Source organism: Cydia pomonella, chromosome 28 (assembly GCF_033807575.1).
Source record: "Cydia pomonella isolate Wapato2018A chromosome 28, ilCydPomo1, whole genome shotgun sequence".
In the NCBI taxonomy this organism is placed as follows: Eukaryota; Metazoa; Arthropoda; class Insecta; order Lepidoptera; family Tortricidae; genus Cydia; species Cydia pomonella.
This window is the reverse complement of record NC_084730.1, coordinates 2,026,904-2,048,258: the sequence shown is the minus strand read 5'-3', so window position 1 is coordinate 2,048,258 and position 21,355 is coordinate 2,026,904. Positions and strand designations below refer to the sequence as shown.

The window sequence follows — 21,355 nt, the reverse complement described above, 5'->3', positions numbered from 1 at the left end:
TGATATACTGGTATAGGATTAATTAGTATGTGAGTACCTATTTTGCTATGCCCTGATGAGTGCATGTTGTAACTTTTAACCTAAACTATAAATAAAAACCGGCTAAGTCCGAGTCGAACTCGCGCACAAAAGGTTTCGTACCATTATCTATAAACGGCTAACAAATCACGTTTGTTGTATGGGAGCCCCCTTAAATATTTATTTTATTCTGTTTTTTAGTATTTGTTGTCCGTTGGGTACGGAACCCTATAAAATACCTATTGTAACACATTGTATGCAATAAACGATATGATATGATATGAATATGATATATTGTTCAACCAAAACCTTTAAAAGTTAAAGTTGGCTCGATAGAAAAAAAGGCGAGAGGCGCCATCGCTCGAAAAGATGTCGCCATACCTTTGGCCAATGCTCTAGTAGATGGCGCCACTTTTTGATATTGAACAAGTGTAACACATATCAGTGAAAGAATAAGGATCAAAGTCAAATGGCATTCTAAAAGTTTACTTTTACAATCCGAGGGAGAGGTGATATTTCAGTCTCTTTGGTAGCGGTACTGATAAATCCACTATTACTACATCTAGCGTATGTCGACTACGAAATAACCCGCGTTTTGGTAAGAAAACTGATGTATGGAGTTAGCACTCTATCCTTACTTATTTGTCTATGCCTTGCACCACAGCGCGAGAAGATACCGGCGCAAGAAAGTCGGCGGGAAGTATTTTTTTTTAAATATACATTAAATCTTAGTATTTAGAATCATCTTTTTTTAATATATTACATCAAATCTTGAAATAACGCAAGTCAAAATATTTTTATAAAATAATTTTATTTATCCACCTCTCCGATTTCTTGGTCTAATGTGCATTGCGTCTCACTTTCTCATCAAATATATATTGATTGAGTAAGATGCGTAAAATCTAAAACAATTTCGTGCTTCGAATTTGAAAGGTAAACGAGATGGCGCTGTACAGCTTCATACATTTTGCGGTAACTCTGATTGTCAACTTGACGTTTGAAAGTTCAGTGTCCGCAAAACATATGCCGCAGTACAGCGCCATTTGTTTTGGATATCAAACTAAGGGGCACGTTTTTTGCTTAGACTTCCTCTCTATTACAATCAATTGTCCTTGCTCTCATTAAACATGATGAAAATGAGAGACGCAAAAACACATTGGATCAAGAAGTTGGACAGGTGGAGTAACACCGTAAGACCTGTCGTTCATAGTCGCTATATATCTCGTGATAAATAACCACGAGATAGGCAGACGTTAGAAATTTTTGTAGACAATTGGCCCATTGTATTGAGGTAAGTAATTAGAGTAATTTAGAGTAATATACTTTTTTACGTACAGTGAAATACTTTTAAGGAAACGTCTGTACTCAAATATGTAACCAACATTTTATTGTACCTGCACGTTCCATGTATGTTTCTTTGTTATCTCCTTGATAAATAAAAAATAAAACAACGGGTTGCACTCCGGAGGTGCCGGCAGAAGTGAAAACTTGAATATTAACGTTGTGCATTTTTAATATTTTGGAATGTTTAGTAGACATGCGCGAAACAGTGCTTCAAAAAGTAATGCTATATCACATCACTTTTTCGAAAACGTAATGTTACACTGAGATATCACATCACTTATCACTCGAAACGAAACATTTACCCGAACGAATCAGCGCTTGTTTAGGGAATAATTTTGTACGAATTGCTTTAATTATCAGTATAAAAGTGCTATTATTTATGTGGTAAAATACAATATTCATTTATTGCGCTATCGAATACAAACATGACAATTTTTATTACATTAAAAATTTAACACTTTAGAACTATTACAATTATTTAATATTGAAAAGTTTATCTCTCAGAAAAATCAACCTCCATCCATAATTTCAACGACGACGTCACGTGTCCGTCTTACGAATTTTCAATCTGTCGAATCTGTCGGTCACGTGACCTGTCGCGAGTTTAACATTTTTTCCCCTTCACAAAAAGTGCACAGCGCCGCTAAAGAAGTTTTCACTTCAAAAATAAAATAATATAAGTAATGCCACTAATGACAGTATAATCACATAAATAAACCGTTATAATTATAACCTTGGCGTAAGCAGGTAAAAAATATACAGTTCGTGTCATCCACGATGACGCGCAGATTTGTCAAATCTAACCTTTATTAATATGCCAATACGAGTCATGGCTCGCGTCGTCGTGAATGACACGATCTATAGTTAGAAACGAATTTAAAGTATTTACTATTGGCATCCATGACTCGTCGTTAAAATGGACAGTTGCGAAGGAAAAACAACCTAAAGTTGAAGCTATAAAGTCTAGTTTTGGTTTGTAGGTAATGATCTTAATTCTCTCCGGTTTTGGACTCTCAATGTGTCATTGTATTTAATAAACCTAGTGGGCTTCCCCGATCTAGTGTTAGTAGGAACTTAAGTCGTTTGTGTCTAAATTGAAGATATCGACTCGTTTTTACTCGACTATATCGACTCAGTAGAGCTAAGATGGTCGGCTCTTTATCATTTGTCACCATGCCTATCACGTTCTAACAATTATGTAAGCGCGAAAGTGACGGGCATAGTGACAAGTGATAAAAATGGAAGCATGCTGCCACCGCAGAGCTTAAAAAACTTCTAAGTCTTTTATGTCCCGAGTCGAGTCCTTTATTGAGTCTTTTTTAAGCGCAACTCAAAAGGACTCGAGTCTCCGAATAAAGACTCAGTCAACAATTTTATAGGTTTTACACACTACAGTAAAGGAATAGGCGTCTTAGGCGTTTAAAATTTTTACATAAAGACAACGCATTTCGAAGTTATTCGTAAAAAAAATACAAGTTCTCCGAAAAGGACTCAAGTCTCTACAAAAGACTCGGGTGTCTAATAAGTTGAAAAGAACTCGAGTTTCGTCTTAATTATAAGAGTGAAAAACTGAGTCGAGTCTTCTTGAAGCAGAGGACTCGAAGGACTCTAGTCTAACTAAACCAACACTACCGGGGCCGATCATCGTTCACGCTTTTAAATGCCAATACAAGAACCTTATGGCAAAGACATAAGGTTCACCAATGGTCAGTTAAAGTGCCGTAGGTTAGAGTGGAGTTTTTAAAAAATTGACCTGCTCTTTGCTGCTGCTGCTACTGTTGGTGCTGCGTTCCGGGTGTTGATGGGGTTGTTGCGATTTTATAGTGCCTCTGGCCAAGGCTCTGAATTGGTTTTAAAAATAACGGTAGATACCGGTTTATTTCGGTTTAATTTACTCCGAACTTTCATAAGAACGCGAACATTTTGAAAATCTTTATTGTAAATAAACCGGTTTTTTCGACGAGCGACGAAACGGCCGGCCGGCCTGGTGGTGGGCCGCGTAAACAAAAACACCGACATACGAAGAAACCGGGTTTTATTGTTCTAAACCGGTTAATCTGTCAAGAACATTATGGAAATGTTCTCTTAAAAACCGGTTTAAAAATAACAGGTTTACGAATGAAACCGAAATGAAAAGGTTTTGCGTCAATGATAATAGTTAGGAAATTTAACCGGATTTCGAGCCTTGCCTCTCGCATGTTTGCGCAGGCACAAATTGACAGCTTTGCGGCGATAATGCGCAAGAGGTGCGCTTCACTGATGCGTCGCCTGCGCGACATCCTCAATTGCATTCTGAGCATTAATTAGGCAGCTCAGCAAGCTTCGTTGCCTAAACCCTATTGACAGTAACTATTATTTTGACAGTAACTTGTTTAAAACTTATTCTAATATAACCTTGTCTTTTGTTACAGATACAATGCCGTAACCAACAGTGCCAATCTACAAATAAGTGTTACTTACATTCGTACTTAAATAAGTTTTAACATGGACCCGGGTTACTTCGATGTAGAGAGGAAGCAAAATCCGAGGGAGACAGCCAATCTCATATCGAAATCATGTTTTTGGTAAGTTGAAATTTTCTGATATTAAGCTTGGAAAAATTAAATAAAAGTGGAAAAAATTACCATCTTGAACTTACGACTACTGGGTCGCTAGCCCAGTGCTCTGCCATCTAAGCTACTAAGACATCATCCAACACTGCAAATATTTCCACCATATGCTTTCAGGGAGGCACCCTAATTAATAGCATCGTTCTCAGTCGTCTCAGCTTGATACATAATTAATCAACCGATTGTAAGGCCTGAAAACTAGTACCTACGCCAAACCTTGGGATTAGTTGTCAAGCGGACCCCAGGCTCCCATGAGCCGTGGCAAAATGCCGGGACAACGCGAGGAAGAAGAAGACTGTAAGGCCTGAGTGGATGCTGGAGTTGGGCGTGCAGCGGGGCGGGGCGTGCAGCGGGGCGGGGCGTGCAGCGTGAATGTTAAACGAATGCAAACGTATAGGAGCGGCCGCAGTGCACGCTGCTCACGTCGCTTGTGAGCCAACGCCACGCTGCACGCCATGCCGAGCGGGCGTCCACTCAGGCCTTACACTGATATTTACCTCTACCACTAGCTTTTCGGTAAAGGAAAACATCGTGAGGAATCTTGCATACATTTGCAACCGATCTGGCCTAGTGGGTAGTGAACCTGCCTATGAAGCCGATGGTCCCGGGTTCAAATTCTGGTAAGGGAATTCGTGTGATGAGCATTTACATTTGTTACTGAGTCATGGGTGTTTTTTATGTATTTAAGTATTTATAAATATTGATATATTTTATATGTCGTTGTCTAAGTACCCTCAACACAAGCCTTATTGAGCTTATTGTGGGACTTAGTCAATTTGTGTAATAATGTTCTATAATATTTATTATTATGAGATAGTACTTAAGTTTAGTAGCAAATGTATGAACTCGCACTAAACAATAAACATTAATCAATATGTAAACAGGCCTTAAGGCAATTGTAAACGCTCGTAAGGGCCTTATAAGATAAAAATGAATGATTGATTATCTCCCAAATGGAGTTAATTAGAATACCGGTGTCTTTGAGACAGTTATTTAATTTAAGCTCAGGGCACCCTCGAAATTAACGGAAATAAAAAAAACACGGTGTATATCTGGCTCGCATTAACATGCCAGTACAAGTGAGATGCATAGAAAGTTAGTTTCGCACATTGACTAAGGACGGGCCTTATGGGCAATAAGAATGGGGCCAGTACAGCGGTGTCACGCACACGAATTCAAGCCAATCGTGCAGTCTAACGTCACAACGCGATTGGTTGATGAGTTCGCATCACGCGTGCGATTAGTCGCAACTAGTTGCCTTGGAATGCAGGGGGCCTACCGCGAAAACCGAAAATCGCAAATTGCGGGGATCTTTCTCTTTTACTCTCATTAAGACGTAATGGGGTTGGCAACTGTCAAAGGTTTGCATAGATGGCGCCATCATAGCTTGCCCCTGTCTCTAGTTTTGTTTTATGAGATTTGGCTTAAAGTACTGGAATCCAGGTCACAAAATTCCAAAAAAAAACAAGAATTTGACACAATTCTAGGGATTGACAGGGCAAGCTATGATGGCGCCATCTGTTGAATACTTCGACCAGCCAACCCCATTAGTGTGACAGGGAAAAATGCCCGCAATTGACGAACTTTGTTTTTCGCGGTTGTAGCCCAGGATTGTCTCGAATTCGTGAGTGACACCGCTGAACTAGCACCATTCTTATTGTCTTTAGATATATGTCAATGGTTTCGCATACGCTAACAAATATGTTATACTTGCCGCAAAACTAAATGGCCACTGAGATCATAATGCTATCTCCTTTACCCTTGTTAAGACCAACCAAGAGTGAAAGAGATGACATTATGACCTGACGGCCAGATAGTTTTGCGGATAGTATAGTGTCATGTCAGTGATAAGCTCATGGTAGCCGTACTTATTCACATGTTTCAGGTATACCAGGCCACTGTTCGTGAAAGGTCGCAAAGGACAGCTTAGCATATCAGATGTATACAGGTGTGTATTTATTTTTAGCTTTTATGACAGAAATTATCTTATAAAGCTTAAGAAGAATCTGATTAAGGCCCCGTGGTTTCTTCACTCACTGCTCAGTGAGAGTATCATGATTTTGTTTTTTTTTTGTAAGTTTTAACAAAAAAAGTATGTAAGTTTTTTTGTAAGTTTTTGAGGTGGGTTTTAGACCTGTGTCAGCAAAAATTGTACAATAAATCTATTTAAACCCAAATTTTTAATGGCTTATTGTAAAAAAAGTGAAAAAAAAAGCGTCTAGGCCTCGAGCGAATTTTTTTTATACTACGTCGGTGGCAGACAAGCATACGGCTCGCCTGGCGGTAATGGTAAGCAGAGGAGTAACATGCGTGTTGCCGACCCTTACCCCCCCTCGTTGAGCTCTGGCAATCTTACTCACCGGCAGGAACACAACACTATGAGTAGGGTCTATTTATTTATTTTATTTATTTAAACTTTATTGCACACATAAAGAAAAATGTACAAATGGCGAACTTAATGCCAAAAGGCATTCTCTACTAGTCAACCATTGGGTCAAACAGAGACATTTGTGTATGTTGGTGCAGGAAAAAATAATAACAAATAATAAGGAAAAAATTAAACGTGAAGTCAAATAATATTAAAAATATATAAATAGTTAAATACTACCACTTATATAATGTATAAAAGATAGACTAATACATATAATTATGTACATATACATGATGGTGAACCTTATTTAAGTTCTTCTGACAGAAGATGCTTGCGAAGTAGTCGTTTGAAAAGTCTAGTGTTATTTGGCTGCGGTTTTCTGTAAGGTGGAGGTACTTCCCCAGTTGGGCTCTGCTCTAGATCTGGAATGACATCCGCTGTGCTGTGCCCTACCACACAAAGCGAGATGACATTCACAATGCCCATACCTCTCTTTTGGACGCAGTTTAAGGACGTACCCGGGTCCAGAGAGAATATTACCCAATACGAGTACATAATTGCCCGCTAATAAATAAAATACCTAGTGATTGGTCAATAAAAGTTTTGATTGGCTCTCTACGTTGTCAACATGCGTGTAGTGCGGTCAAGGTATTAAATATCGATACGGGCGAAGTGACAAAATTATGTACACACTACCTTAATATACATATTTTATAAGCAATAAGGTCGTGTATGCATATTTTTGGCACTTTGTCCGTATCAATATTTAATACCTTGACTGTACCAAAGACAATTTGAAATAGAGGTGGACTGACAAAGAAAATTTTGTAGCCACAGTAAATTGTGGGTCCACACTCCACAGAATGAGGTTCTTCAAAAAAGGAGTGTACAGATTTTTAAAGGGAACATCTTACTCAAAAATATGTCCCATAGCATCTTATTCCAGTGTAATAAGAGTGTGGTACCATATTTATGAGACGATTCTCCCGATACATATTTTTGCAGCTGACTGTAACACCTCTGGAGTTGCAGGCGTCCTTAGACTACGGTGACTGCTTACCATCAGGCGGGCCATATGCTTGTTTGCCACTTTCGTGGTATAAAAAAAAAATAACCGCCATCTTTCGAGTTTCGACACATGATTGAAACTTTTAGAACGCCATTTGACTTTGATCCTTATTCTTTCACTAATATGTGTTAAATGTCAAAAACCCAAAAAATTTAAATAACGGTTTTGTAAATAAAACGTTTGTTTACGGATATTTTAGCACACGATAAACGAAACAAAAATAATTCGGAATACAGATTGAGTCTTTTTAGTACCTACAATTATACGTTATATATTAAAATTGAATTTATTCTTGTTTTTTTTTTTTCAGATGTACACCAGGCCACAGGGCGGCGCCTCGGGGAGACGCGCTCGCCGAAAAATGGAAACAAGAACTGGATAACCGGGGTAATAATAACATACTTCAAATGATACTTTTCACTTGAATTACAGTCGCCATCAGATATATCGGAGCGGCCAAGGTGCTCACAAATATATGAACACGCCTCTATTGTACGCACAAGAGTACATGTTCACATATTTTTGGGCACCTTGACCGCTCCGATATATATGATGGATGTACAAGGAAAAAAAGTGTGGGAAATAAAATAAATAAATAACGGTACAGTACTATCAGCATCGGAAACGGACGAAACGGAGCACCATATATTCGGGCCGCCATTAAATCTTTTTTCTAAAGCAGAGACGCTTTCCAGATAGATTTTCGTACAGTGACCTGGCGGTTGCTATCTCTCTTGTACGCGCATAATTATATATGGCTGTCCCGCCAAAGATGCCGGCTGTCAATGTCACTGTGCGAGTTTGACAGCAATATAATTATGCTCTTGTGCCGTAGAGAAATACCTTTTAAACTAGCATACATATTATTATTAAATATATCTTATTATTATACATTTCGGGGAGTGCGCACAAGAACTGCACGACCTGATCCCACCTTCCCCTTTCCATCATCGGACATCCAGGCGTGGGGAGCGAATGCACCCGTTCGTAGTAAACATTCCATTTGTTCGCACGAAACGGTTTACCTCTTCTTTTTTGGTACGGACGGCTAAAGCATGGAATGCGCTCCCGCCATCTGTATTCCCTGATAAATATGACCTCGGTCTCTTTAAAGCAAGAGTGAATAGGCTACTACTGAACCGGTGAGCTCCATCTTAGGCCCTGTCTTCACTTTCCATCAGGTGTGACTAGAGCCAATCGCCGATCAGTTTTTTTTAATAATAAAAAAATAATCTAAAAACGCACAAGTATGGCTGCGATGTAGTCCGCAACCCCGCCGTGTCAGGGAGCCGGCCGCAGAACCGCCGGAACTTGACCGCCAAAACTCCTGCTTGGTGAAAGTCGCTTGGTGTTGAGTCGGAACACTCTGAACGCTCACCACAAAAGAAATTATATCCAGCTTATGGTGCTCTACGCACACTAGCGTTCTCTCTCCTCCCCCATATCATGAATTATGTCCATGTTGACGGCTCTTGCATACTCGAGCGATAAAGACCCACCTAACATTTTTTGATTGTAATCAATAACTTTGATCGAACAAATAAATAAATTCAATTAGGTACCTACTAAACTTTGAAACAATATCTACAAACATTACGCAACAGTTAGTTCATATAAAAATGAACTGTCATAGGCACCAACATTCCACGCGAGAGGTGGAAGTAAATGCAAAATAAACCTGGCCGCTGCGAGTGCGATGTTTTCTTTATCGAAAATATCGGAATGCGACTTATTATTATATTTCTCACATAATCTTGGAGAAACTCGGTACAAGCTCGAATTTTAAATCTAGGGCTAGGCTTGCATTACAATCGAGCACTATATTTCCTAAAATATAAACAATTTAGTCACGTTGGCCAGGAGACAATAGTGACAACGACGTACGTACAATATTAATGTGAACTATCATAAATACCAATACTTTTTATTCAATCTAGCAACATATAAAACCACACGTGTTCCGCATTTTTTAGTAGTTAAATGAAAAAACGACAACAAAAGGAATTTTGCACGGTGTAAAAAGCGGACATATTATTAATATGCTGCTATTATTTACGAGAGCCCGGGATGAGGGTCAGCAAAACAAGTAGAAAAAATGAAGCTGCCAGCTAAGAATCTTCAGAATCCTGTGGCGAAAGCACACTTTCAAATAGTTGTCCAGGAGACGTAACCATGTCAACGAGTCAAAATTACTTTAACAAAAAATAGAGTTAACGACAAAGTCAAAATGTTTGGAAATAACAGGTCTTGAAGTTGCGGGCAACAATAAATGTATATAGTATAACGTTGTCCAGGAGACACAACCATGTCAACTAGTCAAAAATTAAATCAAAATAGTATTAGAGACACGTGTGCATGACTGCATTTTTTTGCAGAAATTTACCTTTTTTATGTTTTTATTTTTATTTCTATTCATTTATTATACCGTTTGGTCTTTGTACTTTGATGATAAATTTGTCTTCGCAGTGAAACTATTACCTACCTATTACTTACTATTAACATATTATAAATGTTTTATGAACATGACAATTATATTCTACGTGTGTCTAATCTCTAACACACGTATGTTATATATTGTGTTATATTTCAGAAAAAGGCAAGAATCCGTCCCTACTGCGTGCTATTATTAAGATATACGGTCTTAAGTTTATCATAGGAAATATATTGTTCGCCATCGTCGACGCTAGTATAAGGTGAGTTGTTTTTATTAAATTTTTCTTAGTTCTAAACTGACATAGCAAAATATTATGTACCTAGTATTTGGGAGGGTCTAAATTATTTATAGGCCCTTTTTTTGGGCAGTAACTCAGGAGACAAATATATTTGTATCTATTTAAAAAGGAAATTAAATATTTCCTCTTCTAGCGTTCCGGTCCTTACTTCTAGCGTCACGTCTTTTACTTTTCATTAGTAGACACAGTTCATTTAAGATATTAAAGTGAAGTATAATAGAAGCCTAAAAGTGACTTTAAATCAAGGTCAAATTAAAAATAAACAAAATGAAAATAATTAAATTAACTAAAATATCTTTTTTATTGAAAAAAAAATGGACAATCGAATAATTATTTAGATACTGACTAGCTGGGCTTTAGTATATGCAAAGAGAATTTGAATTGTCAAAGAAAACTTTGTAGGGACGTAAATTTACTGCCATCTTTCGACACATATTTAAAACTTTTAGCACGCCATTTGACTTTGATCCTTATTGTTTCATTAATATGTGTTCAATTTGTTAAATATAAAAAGTTGCGCCATCTAATAGATCAAAGGCCAAAGGTCGCAAAGGCCGAAGCATCGTTTCGAGCGATGGCGCTATAACCTTTATGTAATGCCCGGTAAGATGGTGCCAATTTTTAATATTTAACAAATTGACATACCAGTGAAAGAATAAGGGCTGATTTAGACGGCACGCGAACTCGCATGCGATTTAAGTTACATTGCCGACTATTGAGGTTACAACCAATTCGGCCGACCGAACAAATACCGCAATGTAATTAATCTCGCGTGCGAGTTCTCGCACCGTCTAAATGGGCCCTAAGGATCAAACTCAAATGGCGTTCTAAAAGTTTTGATAATGTGTCGGAAGATGGCCGTATATTTACGTCGCTACAAAGTTTTCTTTGACAATACACCTGTATTTCAAATTCTCTTTGATATAGGGCAGAGGATAAATATACTTGTTTGTTTTCAGGCTATCCATTCCAATGTGTCTCGAAGGCTTAATAAACTATTTTTCTCCAAACCACGCCGGCGTCAGCACCACTCTGGCGTACTTTTATGCGGCGGGTGTAGTAGGGTAAGTGTCTATTGTTTTTTTATACTACGTCGGTGGCAAACAATCATACGGCCTGCCTGATGGTAAACAGTCTCCGTAGCCTATGGACGCTGGCAACTCCAGAGGAGTTATATGCGCGTTGCCGACCCTAACACTCCACACCCTCCTTGAGCTTTGGCAACTTTAATCTCCGGCAGGAACACAACAGTATGAGTAGGGTCTTCTAGTGTTATTTGGCTGCGGTTTTCTGAAAGGTGGAGGTACTTCCCGAGTTGGGGTGTGCTCTAGATCTGGAATGCCATCCGCTGTGCTGTACCCTACCACATAAAGCGAGATAACATTCACAGTGCCCATACCTTTCTTTTGGACGTAGTTTAAGGACATACCCGGGTCCATAACATTGCAATATATGACCTGTTTTAAATACCATAATATCCTTTTCTCTATGTTTAAGAGTTTACTTGCTTCTGCCCACGACTTCATCTGCGTGGAATGATGATTTCTGTGAAAATATCTTGATACCAAATTTCATACTTTTTCATTTATAATATTATTTAATAGGTATAATATTTGGCACGTTTTGTGGCGTAAACCACTTGGCAGATTGTTGTGCTTGATGAGTCGTTAGAGTATTCATGTTGAGCCTTGACCTTGACATATTTTTTACGTTACAGTTTTATGGCGATAAATGCAAGTATGATGCATCCTATGTTGCTGTGGTTACTGGACATGGCTATGAAAATAAGGGTTGCTTGCTGTTCCCTCATATACAGGAAGGTATGCGTTATTTATTATTAGAAAATAAGGGTGAATCAACTATTACTTGTTGTTTTTTTCGTTACCCAGTGGACAATAGTGGCACAGTTTGTGTAAAGAATTGTTTTTCTACTCGTCGACTGTAATGGTTGAATTATCATTTCGTATACAAAGCTTTGCTTGCGTAATTTTCATGTCCGGGCTCCCAACTCAACTATAATAGTCATAAGCGAACGCTGCAGTCAACTATAATGAAATTAACCGATCACGTGGCGCCGCGGTCCAGTGGAAAAGACACCAACGTGCACGTGCATATATTATGCACGTGTTGATGTCTTTTGTACTACTGAGATACTTACCTATTTTTCTTTAATTATTTAGGTTTAATAGTCGACAAAGTATTATTTTAGAAAAAATATTGTATTCAATAGTGATATAGTCAAGTTATATATCATTCTAATAACATGTTTAATCGATACAAATGGCTTCAGCACGTTTTTCTCATTTATTTTCTTTATGAACGTTGCTATGTATTTTTCAAATCACTATGTGATGTTACTGTATTAAGTACACGTTGTATTGACTTGTGACAGAAACAACCCTTGAGGCCTACTTGCAGAATACTTTTTTGAATTTTGTTTATGTTTATATACCTGTAGGTGTAGGTGTATAGTAAAGAGTATTGTATTCTATTAATGATTTTTTTTTTAATTTGTTTCAGCTCCTACGATTAGAAACAGGCGAAAGCGGTCTCTCCGGCCGCGTACTAACTCTTCTAACCGCAGATGCGCCTCGCTTCGACATGGCGTGCTTATTTATGGTGGATTTAGTACGAACACCTATAGAAAGCCTGCTGATTGTCTATCTCATGTATAGGCAAATCGGCGTAGCAACTTTAGTGGGCGTAGCTTTTCTGCTAATGTTTATTCCCCTACAAGGTTAGTTACAAAATTTTTCGGACCATTATTTGTCTCCTGGCTTACCTAAAGAAAGAGTCACTTCTAACTGCCGACGTGCCTCGATTCGAAATGGCCTCTGTTCATGGAGGATATAGTTCGAAAACCCATTGAAAACTTGCTGATTTTTTTTTTTATACTACGTCGGTGGCAAACAAGCATACGGCCTGCCTGATGGTAAGCAGTATCCGTAGCCTATGTACGCCTGCAACTCCAGAGGAGTTACATGCGCGTTGCCGAGCCTAACACCCTCCCACCCCTCGTTGAGCTGATTGTGTATCTCATGTATAGGCAAATTGGTATTGCGTTTCTACTCATGTTTATACCCTTATAAGGTTAGTGCCATAACTACCATCTAGTAGTAGTTTTATATTAATGTTCATACCGTTATAATTAGTTAGTTACATATACAAATCTACTTTTGGACCATTTTTGTCTCCTGGGTTACCATACGAAAGACTACCGTCTACCGGGGTGAATAGGGACGAAATTAAAAATGTGATTTACTATAATTGAAATGCAATTCGATTGAAAATAATGGTAGATTTTGTATGATACTATTTATGTGGTAATTTTTAAGAAATTGTCAGGTAAATCACATTATAAGGTTTGTCCCTATTCAACCCAGCCATCTCTAATTTTTCATAAATTTTGTGTTATTTCTACTCAGAATCACGAGCTTCTAATGAGATAAAAAATATATTATATTAGTTAATAATTTGTAAAAATCGTTGAAGTTTAAATCAGTGGATAAAAAAATACCCAGAGTTTTTTTATTGTGTTACCATTCCCCCGATATATGGCGGTAACAAAAAGGAAAGTTTTAAATATATAAAGAAATTTTGGGACACTTTTTTCTCCTGTAAGGATGAAAAGGGCTCGCGATTCTGTCTAGAAACAACAAGTAGCAAAAAAGGTCACATAAAAATGAAAAAAAAAACGCTTACCTATTTTCTTTTCAGGTTACCTGGGCAAAATATCCAGTAAACTACGTCGGAAAACTGCCATGCGAACAGACAACAGGATCAGACTAATGAACGAAGTTATTCAAAGTATAGAAGCTATTAAAATGTATGCTTGGGAGAACGCGTTCGCTAGGATCATAGGAGAGGCTAGGAAGTAAGTATATGATAGTTACACGCACTTTATTTCAGTGAGATATGTTTAAGGAGACACCATAATCTATATTGTACTAGCTACGTATATGGCTGACTTAATGATATTAAAAAAATCGGATTTTATGTTATCATTTTTTCTTATTATACAAGGTGGCCAAAAAATATGTGCATTCCCGCTGCCAGGGAGGTTTTGGGATTATACTGAGCAACTTTTACTATGAGACCAACCTCGAAATCGCGAAAAATAAATTTACCCTCCCATAGAAAATGGGCCAGCTGAAATGTAGAAAAATGTAGAAAATTATTTCGCGATTTTGGGGTTGGTAATGGTAACATAGTAATAGTTGCTCAGTATAAGCCAGGAATGCACATATTTTTGGCCACCGTGTATAAAAAGAGATAAACAAGCTACGTAATGCAACATTTATATCATGATTTGATATTTCATAACCTGTTTATGAGCAGTGACCCAGGGGACAAAGTTGTCCTACACTTTTGTATGAAAATAAGGGTTCGTCCACTGGGTCACCCAATTTTTTCTATAAAAATTATACGTATTTTTATGTCTGCCGGATCTGGCATATATATTAAGGATCTTGTTTCATTTGGACCATGTTAAAACTTAGAAAAGTTGAACTGATAATGATTAAGGGCAATTGTTTCAAAAAACAAGAAAAAGTTGATATTCTGTCTAATGTCTATATTGTTCTTCACTTGTATTGTATGCTTCTGTTTTATCTCCTTGTAGAATACAGTATATTTCAGTCATATTGGGTATATGATACCCTGTTAGGGCATACAATATGGGACATGTTACTTAATTACTAAACTTAATAACCAAATAAAGTAAAAATTACAATTACTTACATGAATTATATTTAAACACGAGAGCAATTTAATAGGTTAGTTTATAATTATTTTAAGTCGTGCATGTCAACATAATTACATAGATGTCAATAAATTTTACATTAGAAAAAAATATGTAGAAAAATTATTGGTCAATTTAGTCTAATTCAGTATAATAATTTATAATATTTTTTGAGTATACATTAATTAATACCAAAGAGAATTTGAAATAGAGATGTATTGTCAAAGAAAACTTTGTGTCGACGTAAATTTACTGCCATCTTTCGACACATAATTAAAACTTTTAGAACGCCATCTTACCGGGCACTACCTAAAAGGTACGGCGCCGTCGCTCGAAACGATGCTGCTATACCTTTGGCCTTTAATCTATTAGATGGCGCTACTTTTTGATATTTAACAAATTGAACACATATCAGTGAAAGAATAAGGATCAAAGTCAAATGGCGTTCTAAAAGTTTTAATTATATATCGAAAGATGGCAGTAAATTTACGTCGCTACAAAGTTTTCTTTGACAATATACCTCTATTTCAAATTCTCTTTGTTAATACTTTACTTTTACCTTACAGAAAAGAAATGAACATAATAAAAAAGATGTCCTGGCTGCGAGCAGTCATGATATCCTGCGTCAAACTCAACACCAAAGTAGCCATTTTTCTCTCCATAATCTCATTCCTTTCCTTCGACAACGAACTAACCGCCGCTAAAGTGTTCGTAATATTCTCCTACTATGAAATACTAAAGTATACATTAGTGGATTTCCTGCCTCTTGCTATCACTTTCACTCTCGAGGCGTACGTGAGTGTGAAGAGGATGCAAGAGTTTCTGTTGCTAGCGGAGGTGGATAATAAGGATGGGATTGATTTGACGAACATCGATGAGAAGGTCAAGGTCAATGGGGTTTTCGAGAAGATTGGTAATGGGTAAGTATTTTACAAGCTTTTATTTAGTTTCACCTGTCCCGTTGTCTGTCGGTCTGTAATCATATCTTGCAAGTTAAATTTGACCCTCTTCCCGGTTTCCGATGAAGAGGAAAATTTGCATACACATGTAAGTTTGCTGATTTGATGATGGAGACAGGAGGTATCCATAGGAACTCTGTGATAAAACAACGCAACCTAATTGTGTTTGGTTTTTTTAGAATTATCTCGATGAGTATTAGTTGCCTGTGGAAAAAAAAGTACAGTCAGCGATAAAAGCTTGTACCAAAAATGAAATTTTTGCCAAAAACTTATCGAATCTAACGAAATAACGGTAATTTTTCCATGAAAATCCATTTCGGGAGAAAACGGTTTCCACTAACTGAATATTAACAAATCACTTTGATTTTGATGCCGATCGCTTCAGCACAATATATTCTAGGTTTACAGGTTTCGCTTTTTTGCAAAAAAAAAAAATACAAATTTTGAAAAAAAGAAAAACCAAAAACTAAGTTCAATGTGCCAATAACATACTAAAAAATCATGGTGAATGTAAAAGATTTAGAAGTGGAAAAACGTTTTCTCTTTTTAGGGCTCCGTAGCCAAATGGCATAAAACGGAACCCTTATAGTTTCGCCATGTCCGTCTGTCTGTCTGTCTGTCCGAGGCTTTGCTCCGTGGTCGTTAGTGCTAGAAAGCTGAAATTTGGCATGGATATATAAATCAATAAAGCCGACAAAGTCGTACAATAAAATCTAAAAATTTAATTTTTTTTAGGGTACCTCCCCTACACGTAAAGTGGGGGTGAAATTTTTTTTTCGCTTCAACCCTAGAGTGTGGGGTATTGTTGGAAAGGTCTTTCAAAACTAATAGGGGTTTTCACGAAACATTTTTTGATAAAGTGAATATATTTGGAGATAATCGCTCCGAAAGAAAAAAAAATGTGTCCCCCCCCTCTAACTTTTGAACCATAGGTCCAAAAAATATGAAAAAAATTGTGGAAGTAGAGCTTAAGAAAGACATTAAATGAAAACTATAGCGGACATGATCAGTTTAGCTGTTTTTGAGTTATCGCAAAAAGTTTTCCCTTCATAGTAAAAAGACTTATTTTAATTAGGTACTGATTATGCAAATTTGCCTATTTGTTTAACTCAGGTTAAAGGTACCGTTTCATCCCTTGGTTGACAATTTACCATACTTTAAGCTCCAGTTTAGCTTATTGTGACGGAAGAGTAACTACGGAACCCTACACTGAGCGTGGCCCGACATGCTCTTGGCCGGTTTTTATTGTATATACGATCACGTAGTATACTTTTCTCCTAATAGTTGTATATGTTTCGCAGCCAACAAGCCTACATCAAATCCGACACCAACCTTGAGAAACTAGCGAAGCCACAAATACTAGTCTCCATGAAAAACTACACAGCGTATTGGAAAAACGCCGAGTCGGGGGACAGCGGGGACACTGTGGACAGAAAAACGCTGGCGCTCAGCGACATCAATCTAGTTGTAAGTACATACAGATTAAATAAATGGGCGACTCAACTTTTTTGTGGCAATCGTTCCCCTGGACAACTCTTTAAACCCTGATCTTGGTATTAAAATTTATCAAACATGTATTTTTACATTGTTATGTTATAAGCCATATCTCTAGTGAGTGCGTGAGATGTACTAAACATGTTAATAGAACGTGATTCAACATTTCTTCTAACAAACTTAAAAGAATCTCACATACTATACCACTATTGTCCCTTGGACAACGGGATAGAATAACAACACAAAAGAGTTGGTCCACTTATAAACTATACAGCGTATTGGAAAAACGCCGAGCCGGGGGACAGCGGGGACACTATGGACAGAAAACGTTGGAGAAAAGCCCCCCCCCCCCCCTCCACTGCATAGAAGTTTGTAGGCAAAGGTGCTAAGCTAATAGTATTGCTAATATATTGCAGTATATAGATTAATAGCAAAGATCAAATGTGTCATTTTCAAAAAGGCGCCACTTTGTCGCTTACAATAAAGACGAAATTTACACGAAGAACCTGTCAAAGCGTTTTTATGTTAAGCGACAAAGTACCTTTTGATTGAAAATGACACAAATAAATGGGTGAATCAACTTTTTTCTGACACTCGTTCCCCTGGTCAACTTTTAGAAGTTTCATTACATCGCGGTATCTGATCAAACTTTTGAATGCAGTTTACCTTAGTAGTCGGCAATGGCAATGCAACGTAATTTGCATGCAAGTTCTTGCTAGTCTAAGCCTCGCTTTATACTATTAATTAAAATTTTACAAATTTTTATGGTTCCGAACCCAAAGGGTAAAACGGGACTCTATTACTAAGACTCCGCTGTCCGTCCTTCTGTCTGTCCGTCTGTCATGGCTGTATCTCATGAACCGTGATAGCGACAGTTGACATTTTCACTGATGAAGTATTTCTGTTGGCGCTATAACAACAAATACTAAAAAGTACGGAACCCTATGCGGGCGAGTCCGACTAGCACTTGTCCGATTTTATTTTTGTATTATTTATTATTATTATTATTTTATTTGATACACTAGCAGCTCTTGGAGCTGATGCGTGTATATCGCAGCACTTGTGTTTATTTAGCACTTTTTAATGTTCTAAAATGTGTACCTATCTAGTCTGTTTTGAAAGAGTTCACTGTATGGTGGCCCGCTACAGGATAAATCGTATTTTTTTCCAGATAAAACCCGAAACCTTAACCACCATAGTGGGTACAGTCGGCTCAGGCAAATCCACGATACTACAAGCCATTCTACGCGAGCTGCAGCCAAGTCAGGGGCATCTGGAGGTCACAGGCACGGTGGCGTACGCCGCACAGGACCCCTGGTTGTTTGAGGCTTCGGTAAGTACCCAGCCAAGGCTCGGAAACCGGTTAAATTTCCAAACCGTTATCATTTACTTGGCGCAAAACCTTTTAACCTTTTGACCGCCTAAGACGTCATATAACGCGCGCGTTTCACAATTACGCGCCGCGTGCGATAGGCGTGGCGTTCAAAAGGTTAATATCGGTTTTGTTCGTAAAACCGTTATTTTTAAACCATTCCATAAAGTTGTTGTCAGATTAACCGGTTCACAACAATAAAAACCGGTTTCTTCCTATGCCGGTGTCTTTGTTTACGCCACCAGGCCGGCCGTGAATTATGAAAACGATTTTAAGGCTAGTTTTAGAATGATTTAATAAATTTGTTAAAAATAATTACGAACTAATGAGTGATTTAATGACTGATTAAATGAATAATAATATTTAGTCTTGAATGAATGTAAGATTGAACCATATGTGTAGTAAATAAGTGTCAAAATAAATAAAACTCGTTGCTATAATTTGCTTGTTTTTTTAGGTTCGTCAAAATATCCTATTCGGCCAAGAGATGGACCTTAGGAGGTACAAGCAAGTGATCAAATGTTGTCAGTTGAAGAGCGATTTGGAAATACTGTCCCACGGCGATAAAACCATCGTCGGTGAAAGAGGTAACCTGCGTGTTAGGGAAGTTCATATAGTTCTCTAAAGTGTTGTACAATTAATTTATTACGATACGTATGCGATCATACATTATTATATTTTTATTCTACTTTATTCGTTTAAAATCTTAGATTAGGTTATTTATAATATGAATATAAAAGTAAAATATAAAAACATTTACAAAACAATACAAAATACATATAAACACATTATAAAAAACCTAACCTAGTGTGCCGCCAGCAGCGGGTCAGGGCCCAAGCTGCCGGTGGTCAGGGCCGCAGAGAGGAACCGCCGCACTATCCGCGCCGTGTCCAACATCTCCGCCTTCTGCATCTGACCCTTGATCCAACCATCTAGCGAGAGTCTCTCAAGGTGTTGGTCGAGACTCTTCGCTATGAGACCGTTCACTGAAATGACTATTGGGACAATGATCGTCGAATCAACATCCCACATGGCGGTTATCTCGTGAGCCAAGTCTAGGTACTTACTGGACTTGTCCTTCTCGGCTTTCACGAGATTCTCATCATGGGGGATGGTGATGTCGACGAGCACGGCCCGGCAATAAAATATAATAATAATAAGCTAGCGGAGGCCCTTAAATGTCCCATGACTGGTGCCTTTAACATAGAACCATCACTTTATGTTCGGCTGTTACAGAATAGAAGATACTTTTGACACCTTGCTTGATCCGTTACTTTTGATGTTGACTGTACAAGTGCAAGAGTTAAAAGCGACGAAAGAGCTTGTAGGAATTCCTTGTAGATGATCGTTCCCCACATTCATTAATTGTTAGTTAAAATATGGGTTTAATTGACATAGGCGCTTCACTGTCTGGCGGGCAGCGAGCTCGCATATCGCTGGCGCGGTGCGTTTACCAACACGCAGATGTCTACCTACTGGACGACCCGCTCGCCGCCGTCGATGCTAAGGTAACCCAGTAGTTGACACAGGCGCTTCACTGTCTGGCGGGCAGCGCGCTCGCATATCGCTGGCGCGGTGCGTTTACCAACATGCAGATGTGTACCTGCTGGACGACCCGCTCGCCGCCGTCGATGCTAAGGTAACCCAGTAGTTGATACAGGCGCTTCACTGTCTGGCGGGCAGCGAGCTCGCATATCGCTGGCGCGGTGCGTTTACCAACATGCAGATGTGTACCTGCTGGACGACCCGCTCGCTGCTGTCGATGCTAAGGTAACCCAGTAGTTGACACAGGCGCTTCACTGTCTGGCGGGCAGCGAGCTCGCATATCGCTGGCGCGGTGCGTTTACCAACATGCAGAAGTGTACCTGCTGGACGACCCGCTCGCCGCCGTCGATGCTAAGGTAACCCAGTAGTTGACACAGGCGCTTCTCTGTCTTGCGGGCAGCGCGCTCGCATATCGCTGGCGCGGTGCGTTTACCAACACGCAGATATGTACCTATATTACGACCCGCTCGCCGCGGTCGACGCTAAGGTAACCCAGTAGTTGACACAGATGCGTCACTCGTTGCTATACACGGTTTATTATGTTATGAGGAAACCGAAAGATTTTAACAGTGTATTCCTGTACCCCTAGTGTAAATTTTGTCGATAGCGAAACGTGACGTACGCGTTTGCGTTAAGTTTCATTTTGTATGGGTTTTTGAACAGCGCGCCAAGCGGGACGTTTTGGAAAGTCAAAAATCTCATACAAAATGACACTTAACGCAAACGCGTACGTCACGTTTCGCTGTCGAAAATATTTACACTAGGGGTACTGATCACATTTAGAGACTAAAATGTCATATAAACTTTTCTGGATTTCGCCTAGTTTCAAAGTAAATGCTAAATAATAAAAAAACCATCTTCTTATTGTAACTTGGTGCAAAACGCCTTTTTAAATAAATAAATAAATATTATAAATATTATAGGACATTATTACACAAATTGACTAAGTCTTAGTCTCTAGACTACTTAGACAACGATATATATAATATATAAATATTTATAAATACTTAAATACATAGAAAACACCAACAAACAACAAATATCCATGCTCAACACACGAATAAATGCCCTTACCAGGATTTGAACCCAGGACCATCAGCT

The 21,355-nt window shown here is 38.4% G+C and overlaps 1 protein-coding gene across 1 annotated transcript in view; it reads left to right on the top strand.

Moving 5' to 3' along the window:
* Positions 1-3,733: 3,733 nt before the first annotated feature.
* LOC133533058 (probable multidrug resistance-associated protein lethal(2)03659) overlaps positions 3,734-21,355 on the top strand; it is a 68,524-nt gene continuing 50,902 nt past the window's right edge. Inside the window, exons 1-13 of the mRNA XM_061871989.1 lie at positions 3,734-3,926; positions 5,857-5,919; positions 7,722-7,798; positions 10,002-10,104; positions 11,103-11,207; positions 11,861-11,963; positions 12,664-12,880; positions 13,861-14,017; positions 15,451-15,804; positions 17,145-17,310; positions 18,509-18,670; positions 19,167-19,296; positions 20,108-20,217. Coding sequence (XP_061727973.1) covers positions 3,847-3,926; positions 5,857-5,919; positions 7,722-7,798; positions 10,002-10,104; positions 11,103-11,207; positions 11,861-11,963; positions 12,664-12,880; positions 13,861-14,017; positions 15,451-15,804; positions 17,145-17,310; positions 18,509-18,670; positions 19,167-19,296; positions 20,108-20,217 — 1,827 coding nt within the window. The 5' untranslated portion in view covers positions 3,734-3,846. The remainder of the gene's footprint in view (positions 3,927-5,856; positions 5,920-7,721; positions 7,799-10,001; positions 10,105-11,102; positions 11,208-11,860; positions 11,964-12,663; positions 12,881-13,860; positions 14,018-15,450; positions 15,805-17,144; positions 17,311-18,508; positions 18,671-19,166; positions 19,297-20,107; positions 20,218-21,355) is intronic.